Raw genomic sequence first — 23,237 nt, 5'->3', positions numbered from 1 at the left:
ATCTGATACTGTTACTCTTTAAACTGGTTCCATAGGACAGATGGAACTCGTGGTTGTAAGTGGCATAATGATGATGAGTGCTTAGAGACATGTTCAAAACTGAAAGTTTTGTGGGGGTAAAGAATAAGAAGGGAAGAGAGAGAGAATTGTTAAAAGTCGATTCAGGTGAAAATAACATTGTCCCTGACTGGGTTAGACACTCAAGCAAATAATTCCAAAGTCAACATGCTACTTTTCAGTTCCTCAGGAATTATTCATGGGACACCACTTATCTTGTCATATCTGATTTCTTCCACTGTAGTTTTTGGAGGGGAGGAAGGCAGGAAAGACACCTTTAGGGCAAATTATTCTCATTTAATCAAATCACTCCATGTGGCCCAAGGGGGTCTACTCCAAGACACTCAAATCACTCCATGTGGCCTAAGGGGGTCTACTCCAAGACACTCGAGGCACTAGAAGGTGGGCTAACGGTTCTCACACCCACACAAAAAAAACTCTTCAGTGAGATGCAATGTAAAAAGTGTTAGTTGTTTCAACTTAAAAATATGAATTACCTCGTTGGCGTAAAATGTTAAGTAATGTATACTTTTTACAGTGGTGGGCTTACAGTAAAAAGGGAGGAATACTGAGAAAAAGAGAGAAAAAATGTAGTGAGAGTGGGAGAGCGTAAGAAAGGCAGACAGGGTTCTGGAGTTCCCATCATTTCTACACCGAATCTCCCGGCTCTTTCCACATGGCACAACGTCGAACAACTTACTCAGGGAGTAGGCTAGTGAGTCCGAGAGAGCTATAAAATATAAATTATACCACATAACCTTATACCTCCCAGTTGAGTCATTCAGTTACACTGAGACTCCTGTTGGTTACACAGACAGCCATATCTCTCTCTCTCTCTCTCTCTCTCGACACTCTCTCTCTCTACTCTCTCCATTTCTATAGCGTCGACATGAATGACTTCCTCTCCCCCTTAAAGAACGTATGGATTACAGCTGAACTGCCATTTCCCTACCGATCATTCCCTAGCCAACCCGGTGACATTGAAGTGTTTATTTTACACTGGCGGCCCATAATTAGTTCTGTGCAAAATCAATTAGGCCCAGCGCAAAATGACGTCCGAATCGTAAAGGAATGGTGACTGTGTGTTCCGTAAAATAAAATATAAACCGCACAGTCGTGCATTTCTCAGCAGCACCGCAGTTGGTCTGAACGGGTGCTATCATTTCTCCTCTTGAACAAATAAAGAGTTTGTGGGAGTGCAATGCACACGCCTTGTGCATGTTTAAAGTAACAGTCCAAACCTTTACTGTAAAACAGAACAGTTAGTTGAGTTCTCCTTTGATTACTTAGCGTTACTCACCAATTTGAAACATATTAATCTATTATTAAGATGGGATACATACAACGTCTAGACTAACCTCACTTTAAGAAAGTGACTAGTCCTATGTGCTTCATTGCATTTTTGGAGAAATAATTAACTGTACACAAACAAGTGTCATTTTACACCTCAAACATTTCTCCCAGCTTCTAGTCTTAAGACTCGGCTTGTGATCTGATACACATCGATGGAGATATTAACTAGAGGACAATTATGTCTGTCTACAAGACAAAACACATCTTAAATCTTCATGTAAAAACTATCATTTCACTTATTCATTTGAAACCTGGGGTGGAAAAGTGTGTCCAAATGGCAGAATGTCATAAGAGGGAATTGGAGAAAGTCTATGCAAGTGTGTGTGTATTTGATTTTTTCCCCTCCGCGCAGGGGGAAAAAGGTAATTAATGTCTACCAAATGTATATTGTTTTAAATCAAGTACATCTCCCACTGTGCTTTTTATTAAGTTACTGCCTGAGATCTAATTTGTTTTAAGATTTCACAGTGTCTTTGTTTAGTCCTAATGCCTGCAGCTTCGGTTTCAGTGTCCTTTTCAAAGGCTTTTGTCTCCAGCCACCAAGACGTTCAGAACCCCTTTCTCTCAAAATATGACCTTTTCTGTCATTGCCAAGACACACTATCGCTAACACCAAGGCTTTATTAGAAGAGTGGACGAGTGGAGAGGAGCAGGGAGATATCAGGCTGTGTGTGGTTTTTGTTTAACTATCCTTGTGGGTACCAGAAGTCCTCACAAGGATAGTAAAACATGACAATTCGGACATGGGGGACATTTTACCGGTCCCCACAAGACAAAATGCTATTTTAGGCTGAGGGGTTAGGTTTAGGGTTACAATTAGGGTTAGGGTTAGGGTTAGGGTTAGGGTTACAGTAGGTATAGCTTTAGAGATAGGGTTAGGTTTAGGGTTAGTGTTAGGGTTAGGTTTAGGGTTAGAATTAAGGTTAGGGTTACAGTAGGTATAGCTTTAGAGTTAGGGTTAGGTTTAGGGTTTAGGTTAGGTTAAGGAAAGGGCATTTCACAGTAAAGTCTACACCTGTTGTATTCAGCGCATGTGACAAATACAATTTGATTTGAAGGGAGGTTGTCAATGTGACAAGGTTGTCACAAATCCTGAAGCAGCTCCCACTCAATCCTGCCCTTAACAGACACCTATAGACAGACTCCCTGGGGTGTCTGACTGGGAGATTCACATCCTAGATTTAGGGTTAGGGAAAATAGGATTTTGGATAGGAATCAATTATATGGTCCACACAAGGAGAGCAATACAAAAGTGTGTATGTGTGTGGCATGGTGTTCCACCCCTCCACTGAGTAAACAAGAGCATTGTTGACGTGTTTCTGGGTTATTGATGTGTTTCTGGGTTGTTTGAGCAGAACGGGCAGAAGCAGTAGATACCTGTCTGGGTGACACTCCCCCCCCGCCCCCTCTATCTGTCTCCTGTCCTTTGTTGACAAAAGTATCTTGGTGACTGCAAAAAGTGTACATGGAGACATGAGGCGTCGGTTCACACACACACACACACACACATACACGCGCACACACACACAATCCCTTCTCATCACAAAAGACACTCAAATAAGAGAGAAAACACTGCCATATTTTTAAATGGGTTCAACCTCATCACTTAACACCCTTCCAGTCTCAATGAAGAGAGAACAAGGAGGGAGAGAGGGGAAAAATACCATAAAAACTCCTTAAAGAGGAGAGAAAAGAAGAAGAGATCAAATGGTCCAGGCGGTGGGGACAGGCGGCGCGGGGTCAGAGCAAGAGAGCACCAAGCAGCCCTGCTCTTCATTAACACTGGCTCTCAGGGGGTCCAGACTGGCCCTACCTGTCCATGAGATTATTGAACCGGCTAACCAGCAGCTCCCCTCTTCAAGACTAACCAGCAGCTCCCCTCTCCAACTCCTCAGTCAAGGCCCAGAGGAATCCCAGCCCACCACCGCTGCTGTCTGACAACTCTGGCCCTGAGTTTCTCTGTCTGCTACATGGAAGAAGTGCTCCTGCTTCTTCATTGTCTTCTCCCCTCCCTTCACTCTTCGTTCCATGTATCACTTTTACTGTCTTTTCCAATCTTCTACTTTTGTCTTATTTTCTTTACCCCCCCATCTCCTTCCCTTTTTAGCTCTCCTTGTCTCCTTTCCTCTACTTTACTTCCCCTGTCCTTTCCTTGTCTGAACCTCGACGGAGAGAAAGGGAGAGAAAGGGAGAGAGAGAGAGAGAGAGAGAGAGAGAGAGAGAGAGAGAGAGAGAGAGGAACGACGGAGTTTCAACTTGCGACATGGCAGGCAAGATGAAATGCATGCGAAAAGGCCCAGGCTAGTAGCAGCAGCAGATAAAAGTAATCAAATAATACTCCTGGAATGCAAATAGGCATTCTCTGACTGCAGCCCTTGCACAACCATGAAACATCACTGACAGGCTCCCCAGATTAGGACTAAACATTATGCAAAGCGCTGAACCCATAAACTGAGTGGAGCAGTCAAAGTGAAGGAGGGAACAGGCTCTTTTCTGTGGTGTAGAAGGGGCCTGTGATCTTTTTTCTCTCTACCTCTCTCCCGACTCCTCTACCCTTCAGAAATGTCCATGTAGAAATGTGTTACTCTGGCATGAAATGCCTCTGTGTTCTGCTCTGCTCAACTCCGATTGCCTGACTTTTAGGGAAGGTGGAAGCAAGGCCACATAGACCTAGACACACACGTAGGCTACAGGAATGCATGACAGAGAGAATGTATTAACACTGTACGCTAATACATTGTAAATGGTTCAGTCTTCAACAATACAATGTCTTTTAGATTGTATACATGTACTCAACCAGCTGTTGCAAAAATAGTTTTTCTGATACACACCCCCCCAAAAAATTTGGGCCCTCAAGTCAAGACATAAAAACACCTAAAAACTACTGTATTTAATAAAAGTGAAAACATCTTATAATAACATCGAATTCACAGCTGTAGGCTGTGTGTTTGTTTGTTTTTAGGAAGCTGCACAATTTCCTGGTACACTCTAGGAAATCAAATGAACCCAAGCCAAGAGCTACGAGTATCACTGTATCACACATTAATCACTTAAAAGTCACTTCAAAAGTTGTTCAAGTATTTCAACCCATTAGTACTACGTGCATGTTAAATGTGTAACACAGGAATATATTCATCATATGGAAATGTTTACAAAATGATAAAGTTCTGTTTGGAAAGGGTTCAAATTGAGAGTGCAATATAGTGGGAACATATTTTGTTATGATATGTTTTTGATATAGCAGTGTGTAAATATATACAGAAATGTACTATTGATGATGTTTTACATTGCTTTACATGGTGTCATCTTTTAAATAGCATTTAAAATAGTATATTTTATTGTGTATTCTATCATCATTTGTTTAATCAAAGGTAGGCGTCATTGTGTAGGCCAAAGACTGGAGTGAGTAGTTGACACTGAAAAATTTCCCTGTATAATCGTTATGCACGCTCTAACGATCAACAAGATCTGAAAGTGACATCGTGACAAATATCACTGACAATTATCACTGACCGTGTACATCCATAAATTTAAGGGGGGGAAATATGTTCGGGACATTTTGTAAAAAGTTTCAGTATGGTTAAACTGTCTGTCTGACTGTGCTCAACAATGGGCACCTGGGGTAAAATCACACAGCTCCATTTTCAAGATCAAGAAACACAAAAACAACAAAATTGTAAAGCCTAAAATAATATTCATTCTCATTTATTATAAGTTATAATAATGTTATAATAATGTGCGTTGCAGTGAGGGAGTTTTATACGGGCCACCAACATGTTGATTGAATAAGGTTCACATAAGGTAGGCTAAATAGAAGTTGTATTATAATAACAGTCTATAAAAGCCTATTCTAAATATTGCCTATATCCAAAACAAAATATAATATTTGTAAAGTATGTGGAAAGAGTAAACAAAATATCACGAATACATTAATTATTTGTGTGCATTAATTATTTACAACTTTCTTGGGGCAATAATAGGCCATACAGGCCAGGCGCCGGTTAGAAAAAGTTATATCAATGTTTGTAATCCAGCTCTGATACAGCTCTCATACCTGATACAGGGCTTCATTTGAATGGGTAAACAGTTTCAAAATCATATTTACCATTTCTGCATGTTGTATATGGAAGACCCGGGTCCTGGGCTCTCGAACTTGCCGTCCTCGAATGTCTGATTTCGCCCTCAAGTGGGGGACTTCTCCCCTGATATATTACAGTCTGAAGTAATTAAAAAGTCGGCGTCGTCCCCGCAAGAAAAGTATTGACTCGTGCGCAATAAGAGTTTTATGACATTTGATTGAAAACGGAGACGCGTCTTCGTTTCAGGTTTTGATCCTGAGAAATGAACACTGTCTGGTTCAATGAGAAAATACGTTCCTTGTCAGAGCAGAACAGAATACGTTGCTTTGGAACACACCGTCGGTCTCGGGATATGAATGCAGGCAGAGGCACTACTGTCCCCTTCCAAAACGTGAACCAGGAGATGCAGAGGGAAATCGCTGACAGCGTCTTCGGGAAAAAAAGGCGAATAAACCTATGCTTGTGAGGAGAAGACAGTTTTCCCTAGTCCCGACCCGGGCACTCTCCGATATTTATTCTGCTAAATCAGCTGTATGCTCCGAGGACACGTCGCGGACGATAAGGCTTGGTTGGAGAATTAGGAAAGTGGCTTCTGGAAGTTGGGCTCCAGCGGTACACAATCTGACAGGACTCTCGGGGCTGTTATACGCCTTGTGAATGTAACCTGAGTGACTGTGGGTCTTGAGTTTGAGTCCGTCACGGTGTTGTGTCAGGGTAAAGAGGCACATCTGTGTGTGACAATGCGCCAACTCGACTAAACCCCTACCCTGCGGACATGAAAAATCACGGAGAGGTGCTTAGCCTTTTATAATTTACGAAACACTTGTACTTTTATTTCCCGTAAGAGAGAGGATCCCGTAAAATAGCCTACTGTAACCTGTTGTTCTGTTTGTTTATGGGAAATGGTTGTTAGTAGCTAAATTAGGTATTATCAAAATATTTCATCATGGGAAAATTCATTCTCAATTAAATTAACTAAATATTTGAAACATTAAAAGGTTCCAAATTCATAAAACAATAATTATTACATCGAAAAATGTTATCAGATATTTTGTATAGGCCCTATCAAGCTTTCAAGGTGATGCTAGTTATATTCCAAAGTTGACTTAACTTCGTTTCAATGTTTACATATACTGTACCCAGTACCCACATAATATTTTTCAGTTCACATTATGGTGAGCAAACTCAGATTTCGCTCAACGCACACGCGCACACACCACACACACACACACCTATATCTTACTATATTGATTCCGATTCTAAATCTTATTTTCCCTAACCTTTACCCCAACTCCAAACCTAACCACTTACCCCTAACCTTAACCCCTAAGCCTAAAATATTATTCTTTACAAGTGAGGACCGGAAAAATGTCCTCACTTTTCTGAATTTTAGTTGGTTCACTATTCTTGTGAGGACTATAGTAAAGTGTACACACACACACACACACACACAACCCCCCCCCCCCCTCCCCAAAAGGGCTTAGAGATGAGTGAGATGCTTCAGAATTCAAACTAGTGCATCAAGTTGCTCCAGTACAGCAGGAGGAAGGAATGCTTGAGGACACTGATGTTTCCCCCATGTTTCCCCCATGTTTCCCACATGTTTCCTAAGTTGTGTCCCTCTGCTGATCATCTGACGTGTGCTATCTCTCATTAATGTTTCACTGTGCACATGTTTTTACCAGGGGTTTGCTGCTCAACATTTGACTGAGGCATCTCAAGAGGAAGGGGAGAGAGGAGGGTGGAGAGAAAGATATATAGAGAGAGAGCAGTCAGTGACTGGCTTCTCAGTCTCTACTTTTGGACCTAGTGAGAGTGGAATCCCAAGGCAGTCATTTCTATCAAGTTGAGCGTCTGGAAGAAGAAGCCCCACTCACATGTTTGGTCAAGGGGTAAATAATAGATCAGGGATTAGACTTGTGCTGAATTCATTCTGGGGGTAACAAGCTAACTCCGGTCCCAGGATATGCATATTCATTGGTTGGGCCAAGGCCATGGGAGGATAAAGACCATATGCCTGTTTGTTAGGGAGATAGAGCTTAAATCCAGCTAATTAAACAAGATATTACATAGCTCCGTGAGCAACAAAACAAGCCTTTTAAGGATTGTCCAGAAAATAGAAGTGCTACAACTCGGGGGGGGGGGGGGGGATAATATAATGATATGGGTCTCTTTGATAGCTTCAAAGGGCCTCAATAATGTTATATGGCTTTGAAAGTGATTTTTCTTCCCCCAATTTATTCGTCATGTCAAACAAACTGTTAATGATAGGGCTGATTAGTGTTGTGACATATTAAACGGCTACACTAATGATGCTGGAGACATCCATGTTGGTGTGAAGTCGCCACCTCGTCTGCCATTAGCATATTGTCAAGCACGGATGTCTAATTTGATTACGCTTATAAACACAGGCAGTTCAACTAATTAAAGTTACTCAGCAAGTGGTAAGGAGAATGTCCAAGCTCAGCCCTTCTACAGTTTGACATCTGGTTTAAAAATATATTATAAAGCTCCTTCATTTACTGAAAAAGAGTGTCTCACACACACACACACACACACACACACACACACACACACCGTCTCTCTGCAATGAGTATAGGTTTATCTGTCCCCATGACAGGACCCTACCTCTCTCACTAATTACCCAGAGGGGTTATTGATGATGAGCTATTGAACCCAGAGTTGGAGGCCCTCTCCCGGGGATGGCAGTCAGCTATCACAGCCTACAAGGCCATTCTACGCTGGGTTTCTGTCCATCTGTCTGGGAAGCAGCAGTTCTCACTGAGAAAAGGTCAATTCGATCATGTCATGGAAGGCAGAGGGGAGCGGAAAGGGGAGGGACCACAATCGGGCACCACACACACACCTGCTCTAATTCTGCTCTGACTGACTGCTTTCTGCGAGGACATTCTGGGCTGTTTGGCCGGGGGCTCGGTGACATTCTGAACCTGTGAGAATGTTCAGTATGATCACCTCACCTCTGATGTAATATGTTCACTGCAGTGGGTGCTGTTGAGGGCTCATAATAACATCTGGAACAGAGCAAATGGAATGGCATCAAACACCTGGAAACCATGTGTTTGATGTGTTTGATACCATTCCACTGAACCCACTCCAATCATTACCACGAGCCCGTTCTCCCCAATTAAGGTGCCGCCAACCTCCTGGGGTTCATTGTTCATTACTTGGAAGTTTCATGAACTAGGCTTGTACTGCAGATGTCTGACTCCCAAGGTCTATGTTGAGTGTAATTGAAGTGTTATGTCACGCGCGCCTGACAGTCGTGTATCTGTCTCTCCAAATATACAGGTAACTGACAAAATAAAGAAAACTCTTGTTCACTTGGTCATACAGGCTAGAAAAATGCCCAGTGGCCCATTATTTTGTCTACCATGTCTAGAAGAAGAGATCTCAGGGAGTTCTCAAAGGAGCTTAGAGGGTTTAAAGGGTGTGTGTGTGTCTGTGTGTCTCAGTCACCAGACATCAACCAAATTGAAGACTTATGGGGAGATTCTGGAGCGGCGCCTGAGACAGCGTTTTCCACCACCATCAACAAAACACCAAATTATGTAATTTCTCGTGGAAGAATGCAGTCACATCCCTCCAATAGAGTTCCAGACACTTGTAGAATATCTGCCAAGATGCACTGAAGCTGTTCTGGCAGCTTGTGGTGGTCCAACACAATATTAAGACACTTTATGTTGGTGTTTCCTTTATTTTGGCAGATACCTGTATATCTATTTCCATCTCAGCCATTGTCTTTTTATCTCCTCACTTTAGGGTAAATCCATTTGAATTCAATTACTTTTTGAGAGCATCCCTTCTGATAAAAAAATTAAACTTTCCATACTGTACATGTTTGTTCATGGAAGAAGTGGTCAGAATGTGAGTTTTAGGACCTGCATGCCAAAACATTCAGGAGATAGATGTGCTCAAAGTTGACCCATTTTGCATACCCCACCACACCATGAGACATCCATGTTTTTATCACTGGAAAATATAAACAGTTGAGTTTGATATCATTTTACAGCCTAGAAACAGGGTTATCAACCGATCTGAACATTTATTGAGCACCTTTATCTCTTGAATGTTTTGGCGTTCAGGCCCAAAAACTAACTTTCTGACCACTTCTACATAATATGTATGGAAGGTTATGTTCAAATCTAAAGGGGTGCAGTCAAAACAACGTGACTGAATTCAAATGTATGTACCCTTTAGTAGAAAATACCTAAAAGATGGTAAACCATAGTTTCAATAGTGTGGTCCTTGTTCCACGGTGAAGTCATCACATGTTCTCTCTCTGTACAGTATCTGACCGCCAGGCCCTAGATGCTACCTCTCGAGGGAAATGCGAACTCAAACACAACCTCACTACCTTGCTATGCAATCTCAGTCAGTCAGTACCCAGCCAAGGACAAGACAAGGCCTACCAATGCAGAGCCCTGGGAGAAATACTCAGACTCCTCTTTCCCACACTATACCAGGGGGGAGTGGCACGCCACATGGGTGAGCCATGGGTAAGCTTGAACCCGGGGCTCATGACACTACGCCCCCCTCCCACGGTGGCCCCCAGGAAGTTGGCTCTCCTCTCATCAATCCTCCCATTATGAGCAGGGCCTGTCTGCTGAGGATGGCTCAGAAGGTCATCAGATGGGAGTTAAGAAGAGGGCCAGCACCAGGGCTGAACTGAGGGGCTTGTGCTGGGGGGGGGTTTGGGGATGTGTGTGTGTGTGTGTGTGGGGGGGGGGGCACTGTAGTTGTCTGATTTAGGTACACAGATAGGTTTAGTGTGGGAGAGGGGTGAAGAGGGGGGAGGAGGGGGGAATCAATGGCCTCTCTGTCATTGGGTATTATGAGACTTGAGGCGCGAGTTCCCACAAGGTTGAACATGAGAATGGCTCATGCTTGATGTCAAGACTGAGCGACTGATATCATTTTCTAGTCCAGTTGAGAAAACTAGCTGCAGGGTGTTTCATTTTTTCCACACTGTCACAATGTCCAAAATTCTCAGCAGATATTAAACACCCAAGTTCATGAATTTTTGCAGATATTCAAAAAAAGTGAGCTATATACAGCCGTTCACGTTAAAAAGCCACCCAATGTCATATCCACCCATCCATATTCATCAGATTAGCCACCCACACTTCTGTAATGAAACCCATCTCAGAGAACAGAGCCCTCAGTGGAGCAGCAAAGTGACTGTGATGTCATATGAGACTCAGTGCTCTCACAGGTTGGAATCTCATTTCCATTCTGGAATGAGAGAGACATCCCGCTAAACAGAGTTCAAATTGACATCCCAGCTGACACTTGTACTTCCTGTGTATCTTCAAAGGCAACACGACTTGTGACTCTTTAGTCAGCGTGATCGTAAGCCCCCTGTTCGTTCTGTTGGTTCTCACCTCCCTCAGTTGGAATCAAAGGTAATGTTATTATGCAGACGACAGTCCTCCTACCTGAGGTGGCAGGCGGAGACAATTATACTTCCCCGGAATTCTCCACGGAATGTCGCTCGCTTCCAGGCTCGGCTTCCCTTCCTCCCTCACTCCTTCTCAGCCAACCAGGTGCTTGTCATTTGTTTCCTGAATTTTTCATGCAGATGGAGGCATTTGCATGATCAAGATTCCGTGTTGTTTCTCCACATCCGTGCTGATTTTATTTTATTCACTGTTCTCTGTCTGTGTGGCTCTGTGGAGAGAGAAGGCAAGAGAACAGTATGCTCATTGGGACTGCCACAGTGTAAAGCCTACTCATTTTATGGGCTGGCTTGTCACATCAGAACACTGGTGGCAATTAGGGCTGAGTGGCCTCAAAGACACTCGACTCACAAGACAAGAGTCAATTTAACATCTTTAACATAATGTTCTTCTGACTTACATATCTCTGCATATGCTATGTGAGGGATTTTCTTATGCTCCATCAATTTACAGTGACAATACAATGCACTTAATTCACAGTAAGCCTGAAAATAACACATAAGTCCTGTATAATTAATCTTTGCACCCAAAACCATGTGCTACATATATGAAACAGTCTGTCACGAGACACTAGTCTGTAATTGACGGGAGAGGAGGAGGACAACATAAAGAGATGGTATACTGGATGTATTTCTCAACTAACATTTCAGGATGACTCACAGGCAGTATATTGCACCCGGAGAGAACTGGGCACACACACACACTGCACACGGGAACACCTGTTTTTCTCGGAATAATGAACTTAAATAAAACGATATAACCTGTCACACATCTTAAAACGGTGTGATGAAAGACGAACGGGAGCCAAATCAAAAGACGACAAGAGTTTGTGTTCAGTCAGTCAGGACTTGAAAAAGTATTTTTTATTTTCAAATGCAGGAAGCACACATCAGTGGTGAGATGAAGGGGTCTGGCTGAGAGCTGCGTTTTATGTGCGTAAAATGTTCCTCAGATGTAGATGAATCTATCATTAAGAGGACAGACAACAAACACTTAAAAGGGGAGACACACACGGCTCCAGACATCCTCAGAGACCGTGTAAGACACACTGTCAAAACATGGTGGAACATGTTGCAGTAATGTAACCTGTATTGGAAACGATGAGGGCCAAATAACATGAAAAGGGGATGTGTGTGAATAGGGGGGCTTCTGCCAAAAACATTGGATCATGTTTTCTGGATGTGAGGTATTATGTTATATAAAATAGGCCTATACTTATCACTAAAACGACATGGCTCCTTTTACACAGGATGTTGTAATTGTTATTTAATCATATTTACTTTGGAGGTTTGTGGATGACATTGGCTGCATTTAGACAGGCAGCCCAATTCTGATCTTTTTTTCACTAATTGGTCTTTTGAACAATCAGATCAGCTCTGTAATATAGCTGATGTGAAAAGATCTGATGTGATTGGTCAAAAGACCAATTAGTGGGAAAAAAAAATCAGACTTGGGCTGCCTTTGTGAACGCAGCCATAGAGTGGCAATTTATTTCTAACTGTGCATGCACCTGATATCTGGATGTAATGGGCCTGAATTAGTCATACATCTAATCACTGAATGGGACCCCATAGAAAGTCACTGGTGACGTTTGTCCTCCTCTAATGATATAAAGTGGGGAACAAACCCCCTTTCCAGTGATCCAGATCCAGGCTCCTAAATGGATGATTGGTCACCATCTCCATTAAACAAGGAGCTTTGTTGGGAGGCAGGCAAGAGGAGAGAAAATCTGATTCATACAGTATAAATGCCATGTGTCCGTCTGTGCAAGTCTAACAGGGCAGATGTTGCGCATTACGCGCCAGTCTACTGCCTCTGAAACCGCTCCACAAATGAGGATCCTAATGAGAGGCACTGCTTGTGGGTCAAGGAACAGCCTAATCGTGCTAAGTCAATTGATTTATTTTTTTCTTTCTCTTGTCTTTTCTTTTTCTCAGCCGGGCAGGCAGAAGGACCAGACAAACAGAGAGCAGATGAACCAACATTTGTGTGAATGAACAACAGAGTTGCCAGTCCTCATATTTCTTCATTGTAGTATCTCTTCTCATCTTTCATGCCTGGCCACTCATTACAGTGCATGCAAGCATGAGTCCATCCATATGTTGCTGCATGTCCAGCAAAACAGCATATTTTTCCCATACCAAGAATGTTAAACATTCATACTAACTGCAAATGATAAACAATTATCAAACTAAAAAGTAGGACAAGTGGTAAGTAATTAACTGTAAAAAGGAGAAGACCAAGAGTAGACAAATGCAGTAGGCTACACTGATAGTGGGGTCTGTGGCTGTATGCATGCATTTCCCCTTAACACACCAATTACAGTGTGATTGACTTTACTAAAGAACATATTAATCAAAATATGAATACGTTATCTCCTACTAGGTATTTTACAACAGGCTTTGACATTTCAAACAATTAGAGCGCTGCTTTCAGTTACTTCCTAATACGTTGGCGTGTCGTAAAAACTGACGTTTGGGAAGTACGCTGACGTATGGGGAAGTAAAAAACGGAAAACAGCGCGCTTGTTTGAAATGGAAAAGGCGTCTCGGTAGCTATTGACAACAGTGTGATTCACTCAGAAAGTGTACATTTCGTCTCGCAAAATGTTGTAGACAGCAATACATACCCTATATGCACGGATAAATATACAGTTGTCCTTCAGGATACGTATGCTTGCTGTCTACAATGATGCTGTTCAATGCATGGACTTTTGACATGTAACGTTATCGTTCAACTTAGCCAGCTGCTAACGTTAGCTCTTTCTACTTTGCTTTGTAACGTTAGCTACTCTCTCCGACCGAGAAAGTTGTCAACACCCAAGGTAATGTTTGTTTACTTACCACCGACTGGCTAACTAAACAGAGTAGAACACCTGTTGCAGTGCACGGTCGTGCTTCACTGCTGGGCTCACCTTCAGTTATAGGCTAGCTAACGTTAGCTAGCTAGCTAATTGGCAAACCAGCTAGTCTCTATGGTCTCTTCAAAGTTACTTCTCCCTTTTGTCCTTTGTTGAAGTGAAGCAAGGCTACATACGAAAATGTCCTCCCGGTACAGGACCATATGTAGCTAGCTAACTTTGCGAGCTAGCTAATGTAATATTAGACGACCACCTAGCTGAATGGCACTAGTCTTGAGGACAATTAGTAACACCTGTTGACTTGTCTCTGTCACTAGAGCTCTAACGTTATTCCCAAATCAATAGTGCAGCAACAACATTGATCACTACGGGCTCGATATTACTATACAGTCTAATCTAATGTATATCTATATAGTGTTGTCTCTAGCTAGCTTTCTACTGTAACGTTGAAGCTTACTGTATATTGATGAGAAAATGTGTACTGCCTCCATCATTTTCTTTATTTTTCTCTTTTCCAGCTCTATGATGGCTACTAGAGACAGCAGTCGCATCATGCTGCTGAAGGAAGAAGTGAGGAGTTTGTCTGAGGAGTTAGTGCAATGCCAGGTGACTGTGTTGGATGGTATTGTTTATGTTGTCAACAGCTGAATCTAGCTATATTGTTGCCAACATTTTCTGTGTTTAAAATAAATCAGTTTATACACAACATCTCAACCTGCGTTAGCTATGTCACAAGTGAACACTTTCTAAGTGCTTACAAATACTCACGGCAAGATCCTAATAAACATAGGAAAATATTGATAGATGCAACTTATATGATATTTAGAAGACGCTTTGACTTAGTCATGTCTGCATACATTCTTTTTACATATGGGGGGCCCGGGGAATCGAACCCACAACCCTGGCGGTGCAAGCGCCATGCTCTACCAACTGAGCCATACAGCACCAACTTAGGTAATACATCTAGCTCTGTAACCACAATAGCAATGATAGATTTACATGAAGTTTAGCTTTTTGCCCTTTTCCTTGCTACTGCACATTCCCTGCACCATAGGCTATGACCATTTCATATTTGGGTCATAGGCTAATCAGTGAGTTTCAGCATTTAGTACATTGCAGATAGAAACTGATTTGTAGAACTGAACTCCCAGTTAATCACAAACACATTTGATCTACACATTATATTCCCATCTAGAACATACTATAACGTTGCATCCTCCTGAACGAGTCTCAGTCAGTCTCTCTCTCTCTCTCTGATGCTGTGATGGAGAGATGCTGTCTTGTCGTTACAGGCTCGCCACCAGGTGGTGCCTAAAAACATAAACGGTGGATTTACCTGGAATCAGTGTCTCACTTTGCATATTCACACGCACATCTTGGAGAAGCTCACCTCTGTGAGTGTGTGTATATGGGCAAATAAATGGACAAATACTTCACTCTACACTATACGAGACTCTGCCTTTTGAGTCCAGCATAGATCATTGCTTGTTTACAGTAGTTAATGTATTTTCTTGATGTGTTCTGAGATGAAGAAGGCCATTGAAGGCTGAAACATCAATCTATTAAACTTGTTTAATAAAACAAGCAAAACAATGAATTGTGAGTGAGCGTGGCGCCTTTTCCTGTCCAATGATCCCAAAATGTATTGAAGGGAGTATTACTCGTTTCAAGGTACAGTATAAAGCACTGACCAGCATTTGTAGATTTTACAAGACACTTTTATCCAGAGCGACTTACAGTAGTGAGTGCATACATTTTCATACTGGTCCCCTGTGGGACTCGAACCCAGAACCCTGGCGTTGTAAGCATCATGCTCTACCAACTGAGTTTGTATGGCCTGTCTGTCAGACCTGATCCAGACCGAAGTCACTCACGACCTCCATTACATCAACCAGTTACTGTATTTCTCATCTATTGAATTGACATGAATCACTTCTCCTCGGTGGTCTGGGGAGAGAGAGAGCATCAATGATTCTGTCTGTCTCTTAGTGACTGTTAGACAGTGTTAGTTGTACCGTGTACCATTCAAATCGTGGCATTTGAAATGCCATTAATGTGTAAATTCTCTGGCACAGCGTTCTCAGGACCACCATTAACTACAAAGTCGCCCGTCTGTCGGCCAGAAAATGTTCCTACTTGACCATGCTAATTTTATTAATATGTGGCTGCATTCCAGGCCCACTTAGTATGTTTAGCCCATGGTCTTTCAAGGTCTGCAATTACAATTAATAATTCAGTGATCATCAAAAACACATTCGATACATCTCTAATACTATGGAGAAGCCCTTGATATGGGTGGTGAGGGTCCTGGCGAGGAGTCTGACTGTCAGTATGTAAGGGTTAATGGCAGCCATAGGCCAGGAGAAGCGAGACCACCTATTTGATGTCAGGCCCCCATTTCTTAATTTGTCATTAACGGCAGTGCAGGACCAGGATTGGTGAGATCTCTATTCATCCAATAAGGATCGACTCTGCTCTCTCCACTTTGTATGTTCAGCCCATGGTCTACCAAGGTCTGCCTCCGCCATTTAGTAAATAATTGATTAGACACTTTTGAATGGGGTTTTAAAATTCATGTGCTAATTGGAGACCAGTAGATTCCAGTGGGAGTGATGACTTTTCATCTTGTGATGATGTGAAAATAATTTAACAGATGATTTTATATTAAGTCGATTTGGCATAATTCTATCTTTTAGTGTGCCGAAAATGTAGTTTTTAGATGTTTCTCATTAAATGTAATGTAGCTTAAAAAAAAATTTAAAAAATGGAACGCCGTTTTTTGGGGGCGGCGAGTCAATTTGAATGTGAAATGTGTCACGGGCGGAGGCTCTCAGGTGTCTCTGCGCCTTCCAGGACTCTCTCTGTCATCAGTTTAGTGCTTCTCCTCCGCTAGTTACTTCAGAGCTGCAGAGAAAACCGTCCAGAATCAGATGGACTTTATTAATAAGGGATATGCTGCTTTAACTGCTGTTTTGGTTTGATCTCTAACTCCCCAGTCATGAATTGTGCATAATGACAAGTGTCAATGTAGCCTCCCCTTGAGCCGAAGGTCACACTCCAGTAATGTAATCTCTCTGTAAAGACAGCACCATGATTAGAGAAGGCACCCCTCATCTAAAGTTTGATTTTGTACAGGCCATTTTAATTATTGATTGGGTTGCCCCCCCCCCATATATGCTAATGTCTTCAAGCATCTCATTGAATTATTTGTATTTCATTTAGAATTGCTATAACATCGCCTCTCACTAATTACATTTTAAGATGTGAGAAATAGTGTTATTATTTCAGAAAAGGATGTCGAAAAATAGGAAATGAATTTCAGTATTTCTGTGTTATGTGTCTGTGAGGTTCATTAAGACTACCACATGCCACATTTTTAGAATAATGATTTGATTTAGTCATAATAATACGATTTGAGTATAATCATTCATAACCGTGAAATCTTATAACCATGAAATTGTTTGTTCTTCTCACAGGCTGACAAGGAGTTTGTGTGGTCCCTATGGAAACGCCTCCAAGTAGCCAATCCGGACCTGACCCAGGCCGTCAGCCTAGTGGTCGAACGGTGAGTTAGTAATTGAAACTGCTCCGAAATGTCACGGTTCCCTCTCACCCATACGTTCTATCTCTGGAAGCATGGCCTATAACTCATCTCCATACTACAACCTGTGAAGAAATGTTCAGGGCCTTAAAGATCTCCCAGAAATCCCATCTCCAAAGGGAAACAGAGGTAGGTAGGGAAGTACGTCTGCTGAAAGTTATCCCAAGGTTGTGTGTGCGAGACACCTTGGACATTCTGGTGGGTTTACGGCTGAATAGTGCAGATGCTCCTTAAAGCCCTCTTATCTCCAGTCTAGCTGCTCAGCCATGGAAACCACCCACGTTAATGAAAACAGTCTCGCTCGGCTCCCATTCTAAAACTGGGAAAACGTTCACTGCCAAGTGCTTCGTTTTTTTTATTGGGATAAAACGTTAGATTGAAGATGACCTTTTGCGAGGGGCGGCTAAGCCTCACAGAATACATCAGCATGGGAACTGGTTGGAAAGAACAGGGGTTCAGGTATTTCAACTACTGCAGTCATACACGGTAGTAGTGTGAGTTCAGGCATGTCTGTTCTTTTCAAAACTTCTGTTGGAAAGTTGTTTGATTTAAAATGCTGTGTCAAAATGTTGTTTTTCGTAAAGCCACACCAAGCTCCTCGTAAACAGAATGAAGATTCGAAAGAATCGTGGTGCATGATTTCATTTCTTAATAAAGACTGTTAATTTCTGTTCATAACAAGCATTTCAATGTACTGTAGTAGACCTAGATGTGGAGTCCTTTTCATGTAGTAGGTCTAGTAGGCCTGTATTCTACATTCCCCTGCCTTTAGGAGCATCAGACACAGAATAAAGCGTGTCAGTTGGCAGGAGCCTCAGACGGTTGGTTTCAGGGGGAAAACATGTGTGCCAGGTTCAGGATCCTCTCTCTGTCTGTGTCTCAGGCAGTTTCCCCATCCCCCACAGCTCCGGCTAGGGAAACCCAACAAAGCATGTTGGTCCACAGGGGCCTAGGTAACATGCACCCAGAGAGTGTGTGTGTGTAGTCTATCAGCACACTGGCACCGCGCTGCACACGGCGGGTATATTGACATGATAATTGCGCCGACTCCAGTCAAGCGCCGGGCCTGTGGGGGATTCCAGCTGGTCTTGTAGCGATTGGATGGCTGCTCAGGACACGGTTAACACGGCAAAGGATACAAGGTAGCGCTTGACTCCGAGGAGACCAGGCATTCTTTTCAATGTCCCTCCGGGGGGGGGGGGGGGTGGGGGGAGCCAGCCATGGCATGTGGGGGAGAGGAGCCTGGATTGGGGTGGAGGAATGGGGAGAGGTGGGGGTTGGTTGGAGGGGAGGGGAGGGGGGGGGGGGGGGGGGGTGGAGGGGGGGGGGGGGGGGTTCCCTGGTGATCTCAAGAAGCTGTTGAAACAAACTGGCCCCAATCGTTATTCTTTTGTCTCCGCTCCCCAAACAGTGAACAGGAGAAAAGAGGCCTCAGCGAGCCAGAATGAAAGATATGCTGCTGGAGGAGGCTGCCGCTGCATGGCCCAATGGGGCGGAGAGAGAGCGAGGGAAAAAGTTTGCTGTGTGTGTGTGTGTGTGTGTGTGTGTGTGTGTGTGTGCTGAATAGGATTCCAGGTTTGATGTGGTCCTGGTAATTACCTTATCTGGAGAACAGTGAAATGACACTGGGGTGCTGATTGACATACTTCTGGTGTCTGTCTGCCTGCCTGCCTGCGCCCAGGGAGCCCGCTGAGTGTTTGAACACACAACTTTGGGTTTATCTTCTTTTCCTGTGACCTGCTTTTCTTTAAGGCCCTCTTTGTTGTAATTTGGTTGCCTGAGTGCACAGATATTTGCTTGATATTGAGTGTTTCTGTGTTTTGTTTTGAAACTGTCATTCAATGTACTAGACATTAAAATAATATGCTATTATAGGGGTGACAGACTACATGCACTTGGCATATTCACTTCTCTGATAACATTCAATACTCTGTAAACCTGTGCACTGAATGGGTTTTCCTGTTGATTATACAAATGAAGTTATCATTTCCCCTCAGATGAGCTTGTTTTCTGTCGTTTGCCATATGCTAGATCCTGTCAGTGGGTCTGTCACCACCACATCACCCTTATGCCTCCAAATGAAACCCATCATCATTAGCAGGACCAGAGAGTCGTTGGAGACGAGCTGCTAACGATGCTTCAGCTCTGGGCCTCGCAGTCACTTCACCGCTCTGCCGCTCTCTCTCTCCGTAGAAATAGAATGACAGATTGTATGACTCTGCATAGAACTAGAATGACATAGATTAACATTATATTTCTATGTTTCTCTGTGTCCCCAACAGAGAGAAATGGAAAGCTGAAGCCAAGGACCGCAAGGTGCTGGAGATCCTGCAGGCCAAAGACTACAAGATCCAGGAGCTGGACCAGGTATTGTTGTTATGACATGTGGAATGCATAGTGAGTGAACCATGTCTGCGTCGTATCCTGATGTCTGAACAGAGAAATCTCCCATAGGAATTTCTCTTCCATTTGATATGAAGGGATGCATTGAAATAGAATGTCTGTCTGAGTGAGAGTGCAAGTCCAGTCTAACCTACAGTCAGTCAGTCCTGTTATATAAAAGACCCATAAGCCTCGGGTTTGTCTGAGGCAAGCCCTATCACTAGTGCAGGTGCTAACTCCATGCCCACCTATAACAGTGGCTCAGTAAGTGTGTTCTATGGGCTGCTAGGACAGATAATGATTACGGCGACGCACTGTAATTTACCCTTAATCACCGTCCCTTAACATCAGCATCTGTCAGTTTCTGTCATTACATTAGCAACCTTCTCTGTCAGCTGGCTAATGCTACGCTAACTTCATCCCATCCGCTCCCAGAGAGACGGGCGCTAAATGCTATCATCAGCAGCTCTTTAACAGTGTGTTTATCCCGCCCTCCTCACTCATCTTAACACTGGTTTAGCTATGTACAATTAGCCAGAGCTGTGGAGCACAATAGAGGTTACACATTATTTCCTCACCACTGCTCTGTTTGTTCTGAGAAAAAGAGTGCTGGCACAGATTTCAAACATGTTATCGGTCAAACACTGTCACTGTGAGGGAGAATGAAGGAAGGACGCAGGCAGGTTCATTCATTCTGCCACGCCATCTACATTTTAAATCATTTTTTTCTGTCATTTAGCAGATCTCATCCAAAGCGACTTACAGGGATATTTGGGTTTAAGTGCCTTGCTCAAGGGCACATCTGCAGATTTTTCACCTAGGGATTTGAACCAGCAACCTTTCGGTTCCTGGCCCAAGTCTTAACCACCAGGCTACCTTTGATGACCACTGGACACCGCTCAAGTCTTAATAGACCTGACAGTATGTTCCCACTCACTGCATAACAACATCATCTTGTGTGCCTGCAGAAACAACAAACTGTTTAGAATATTACGAATACATTGTATTATTAAGTAAGTAACCATGGAGATAAGTTTAATAACTGGTTAATTTCCATGCCCCTTCACTTCTAAACTATACCTTGAAAGTAGCAGCACTCCACCCCAAAGTTCTTTATAAGAGCAGTAGAAATTCTGGTTGGTGAAGTTCTGGCCTATTTGCGAAGCTCATTAATAGTCAGGATTGTGTGCAGTGTCACACAGACCACTGACATTCATCATCTCGTCCAGATTTGGGCCAAAGGAACCCAAATGGTGATTAATTGGTTTTTCCCCCCTTACTGTTCTGGAGATGTGATGGTCTGCTGAGTCCACACAGGACCTCACGCTATCCCTCTCAATGTCTCCACTCCCAACTTTCACTATCGTCTTTCCTTTCCTTCTTTTTTCCTCCTCTCGCTACCCCCCTCTCTCTCTCTCTCTCTCTCTCTCTCTCTCTCTCTCTCTCCCCCCTTTTCTCTCTTTACCCCCCCTCCCTCTCTCTCTCTCTGTCTCTCTCTCTCTCTCTCTCTCTCTCTCTCCCCTTTCCTCTCTTTACCCCCCCCTCCCTCCCTCTCTCTCTCTCCCTCTCTCTCTCTCTCTCTCTCTCTCTCTCTCTCTCTCTCTCTCTCTCTCCCCTTTCCTCTCTTTACCCACCCCCCCACTCTCTCTCTCTATCTCTCTCTGTCTCTCTCTCTCTCCCCTTTCCTCTCTTTACCCCCCCTCCCTCTCTCTCTCTCTCCCCCCTTTCCTCTCTTTACCTCTCCTCTCTCTCTCTCTCTCTCCTCTCCTCTCTCTTTACCTCTTTCCTCTCTCTCTCTCTTTCTCCTTCTCTCTCCTCTCCTCTCTACCTCTCTTCTCTCTTTCTACTTATTTTTTCTTTCTCTCACTACCTCTCTCTCTCTCTCCCTCTTTGTCTTTCTCCGCTCTCTTTCGTCTCCACTCCCTTCCATTTTTGTAACATAATTAGCTTTCATTTTTAACTGCACTGGGAATTTTTAATGCTAATCTCTCTGTCCTCGACCTCTTAACTTCCCCTAAACCTTTTTCTTACCAATCGAACACTACTGGAGTTGAAATTGTTCTCGCCCACCTCATTATCAACGCTTGAATTTATTTCTACTTCGCCCGTATAAATCTCTATTAAAGCCCGTTTTTGCATGGCGAACGAGGAGATGAAGGCGTCTAGTAAATCCACCATCTTGGAAAAGATTTGAGCGATTCCCCCAACATGGCAATTAATTGCATCCCAGAGCATGGTGTTATTTTCGAGCTACCCGCAGCCTGCAGTGGATTACTGCCATGCCAGAGCCCAGCTGATGCAGTGTTAAAAGGGCAGCCTCCTCTCTCTCCTCCTACAGTCGCCCAGCTATAGGCCTGCCAGATGACTAGGCGGCAGGAACAGAAGATGGATCATTAAAATTATGGAACCATTTTTCATCGTTTTGATTCCTTTGTTCTAGTTTGTTAATAAAGATGAGAAATATCGTTTTGATTAGGCTATCATGCTAACTGTATTGTAAATGTACAGAGTAGTAGTTCATTATTCTATACAGGCCTACACCTATTAGACAGTATTAGAGTGCTCTTATTCTATATAAGTGGCTCATTGTGTAACATTGTAAGTGGTGAGGTTAGCACATACAGTAGTGTGAGGCCTACAGTACATGAGTTGGCTCATGTGTACGGAGGTTTACTGAGGCCAGTATTATGAAAGCGAGGGCTTGTGAAGGTCTCCTTCAGCACCTGTTGTGAGATCAGGGGCTAGAAGGAAGGTTCTGGCCCGGTCACAGGCCTTGTCAGTATCTGCCAGATCTGAACCCAACTGACACAGAAGATGAGTAGGATAGAGTGGTTAGATGTGAAGTAGATTAGACCTCGCATGAGATCCAACTGTGTCTTCCTCGCTAGTGGCCATTTGATAACAGGAGCTCATACTAAATGTCACCCTCCCTGTCAATTGGAGCCTCTGATTGATCCAAAATGGGACCCCTGTAGTTACTGTAATGCCTACTTCCTTCCAAAATCCATAAATAGTTTATTCCCTCCCGTTGCCCAAGATTGCTGTTGATGACTAACGTCATCTCTCTCTCTCTGTATTTCCATCTATCTCTCTTTCCACATCTCTCTCTCTCCATCTATCTCTTTTTCTCTATCTCTCTCTTTTTCTCTCTTTCCATCTATAATCCTCTCTCTCTCTCTCCCCCACTCTCTCCGTTGGCTGAACCAGAGAGTGACAGGGCAGCAGCAGGAGATCACCAACCTGGTCCAGAGGAAGATGGCTGTGGACGAGGACAGAGGCCTAGTGAAGAAGGAGCTGGCAGCTCTGCGCCGCAAACTGGGGAATAAGAGTCAAGAACTTAAGGTTTGGAACAAATTTCCAGTGGCACCCGCCTGCCTGCCTCCGCTTTGAGCTTTGAAGCCTCTGCGCTCTGGCTCCTTGTAGGCAAC

The 23,237-nt window shown here is 43.3% G+C and overlaps 2 protein-coding genes across 6 annotated transcripts in view; one reads left to right on the top strand and one right to left on the bottom strand.

The window, feature by feature from the left end:
- bnc2 (basonuclin 2) overlaps nt 1-14,157 on the bottom strand; it is a 302,463-nt gene extending 288,306 nt beyond the window's left edge. Inside the window, exons 1-2 of one of the 2 annotated variants that reach the window (XM_036933758.1) lie at nt 13,881-14,157; nt 10,946-11,177 (exon numbers count right to left, since the gene is read on the bottom strand). Coding sequence is in view for 1 of the 2 variants with exons in the window: in XM_036933756.1 (XP_036789651.1) it covers nt 5,516-5,518 (3 nt within the window). In the remaining variant the exon portion in view is untranslated. Of the gene's footprint in view, nt 1-5,515; nt 6,263-10,945; nt 11,178-13,880 lie in introns of those variants that run through there. The other variant, XM_036933756.1, reaches the window with a different exon arrangement.
- cntln (centlein, centrosomal protein) overlaps nt 12,677-23,237 on the top strand; it is a 138,263-nt gene continuing 127,702 nt past the window's right edge. Inside the window, exons 1-6 of one of the 4 annotated variants that reach the window (XM_036933762.1) lie at nt 13,415-13,517; nt 13,754-13,790; nt 14,345-14,432; nt 17,303-17,391; nt 19,710-19,794; nt 23,017-23,151. In XM_036933762.1, coding sequence (XP_036789657.1) covers nt 14,349-14,432; nt 17,303-17,391; nt 19,710-19,794; nt 23,017-23,151 — 393 coding nt within the window. In that variant the 5' untranslated portion in view covers nt 13,415-13,517; nt 13,754-13,790; nt 14,345-14,348. Of the gene's footprint in view, nt 12,827-12,901; nt 13,177-13,414; nt 13,518-13,753; nt 13,791-14,344; nt 14,433-17,302; nt 17,392-19,709; nt 19,795-23,016; nt 23,152-23,237 lie in introns of those variants that run through there. The other 3 variants (XM_036933763.1, XM_036933764.1, XM_036933761.1) reach the window with 3 other exon arrangements.

Source organism: Oncorhynchus mykiss, chromosome 10, assembly GCF_013265735.2.
Source record: "Oncorhynchus mykiss isolate Arlee chromosome 10, USDA_OmykA_1.1, whole genome shotgun sequence".
Taxonomy (NCBI): domain Eukaryota; kingdom Metazoa; phylum Chordata; class Actinopteri; order Salmoniformes; family Salmonidae; genus Oncorhynchus; species Oncorhynchus mykiss.
This window is presented reverse-complemented; position numbering and strand designations above follow the sequence as displayed.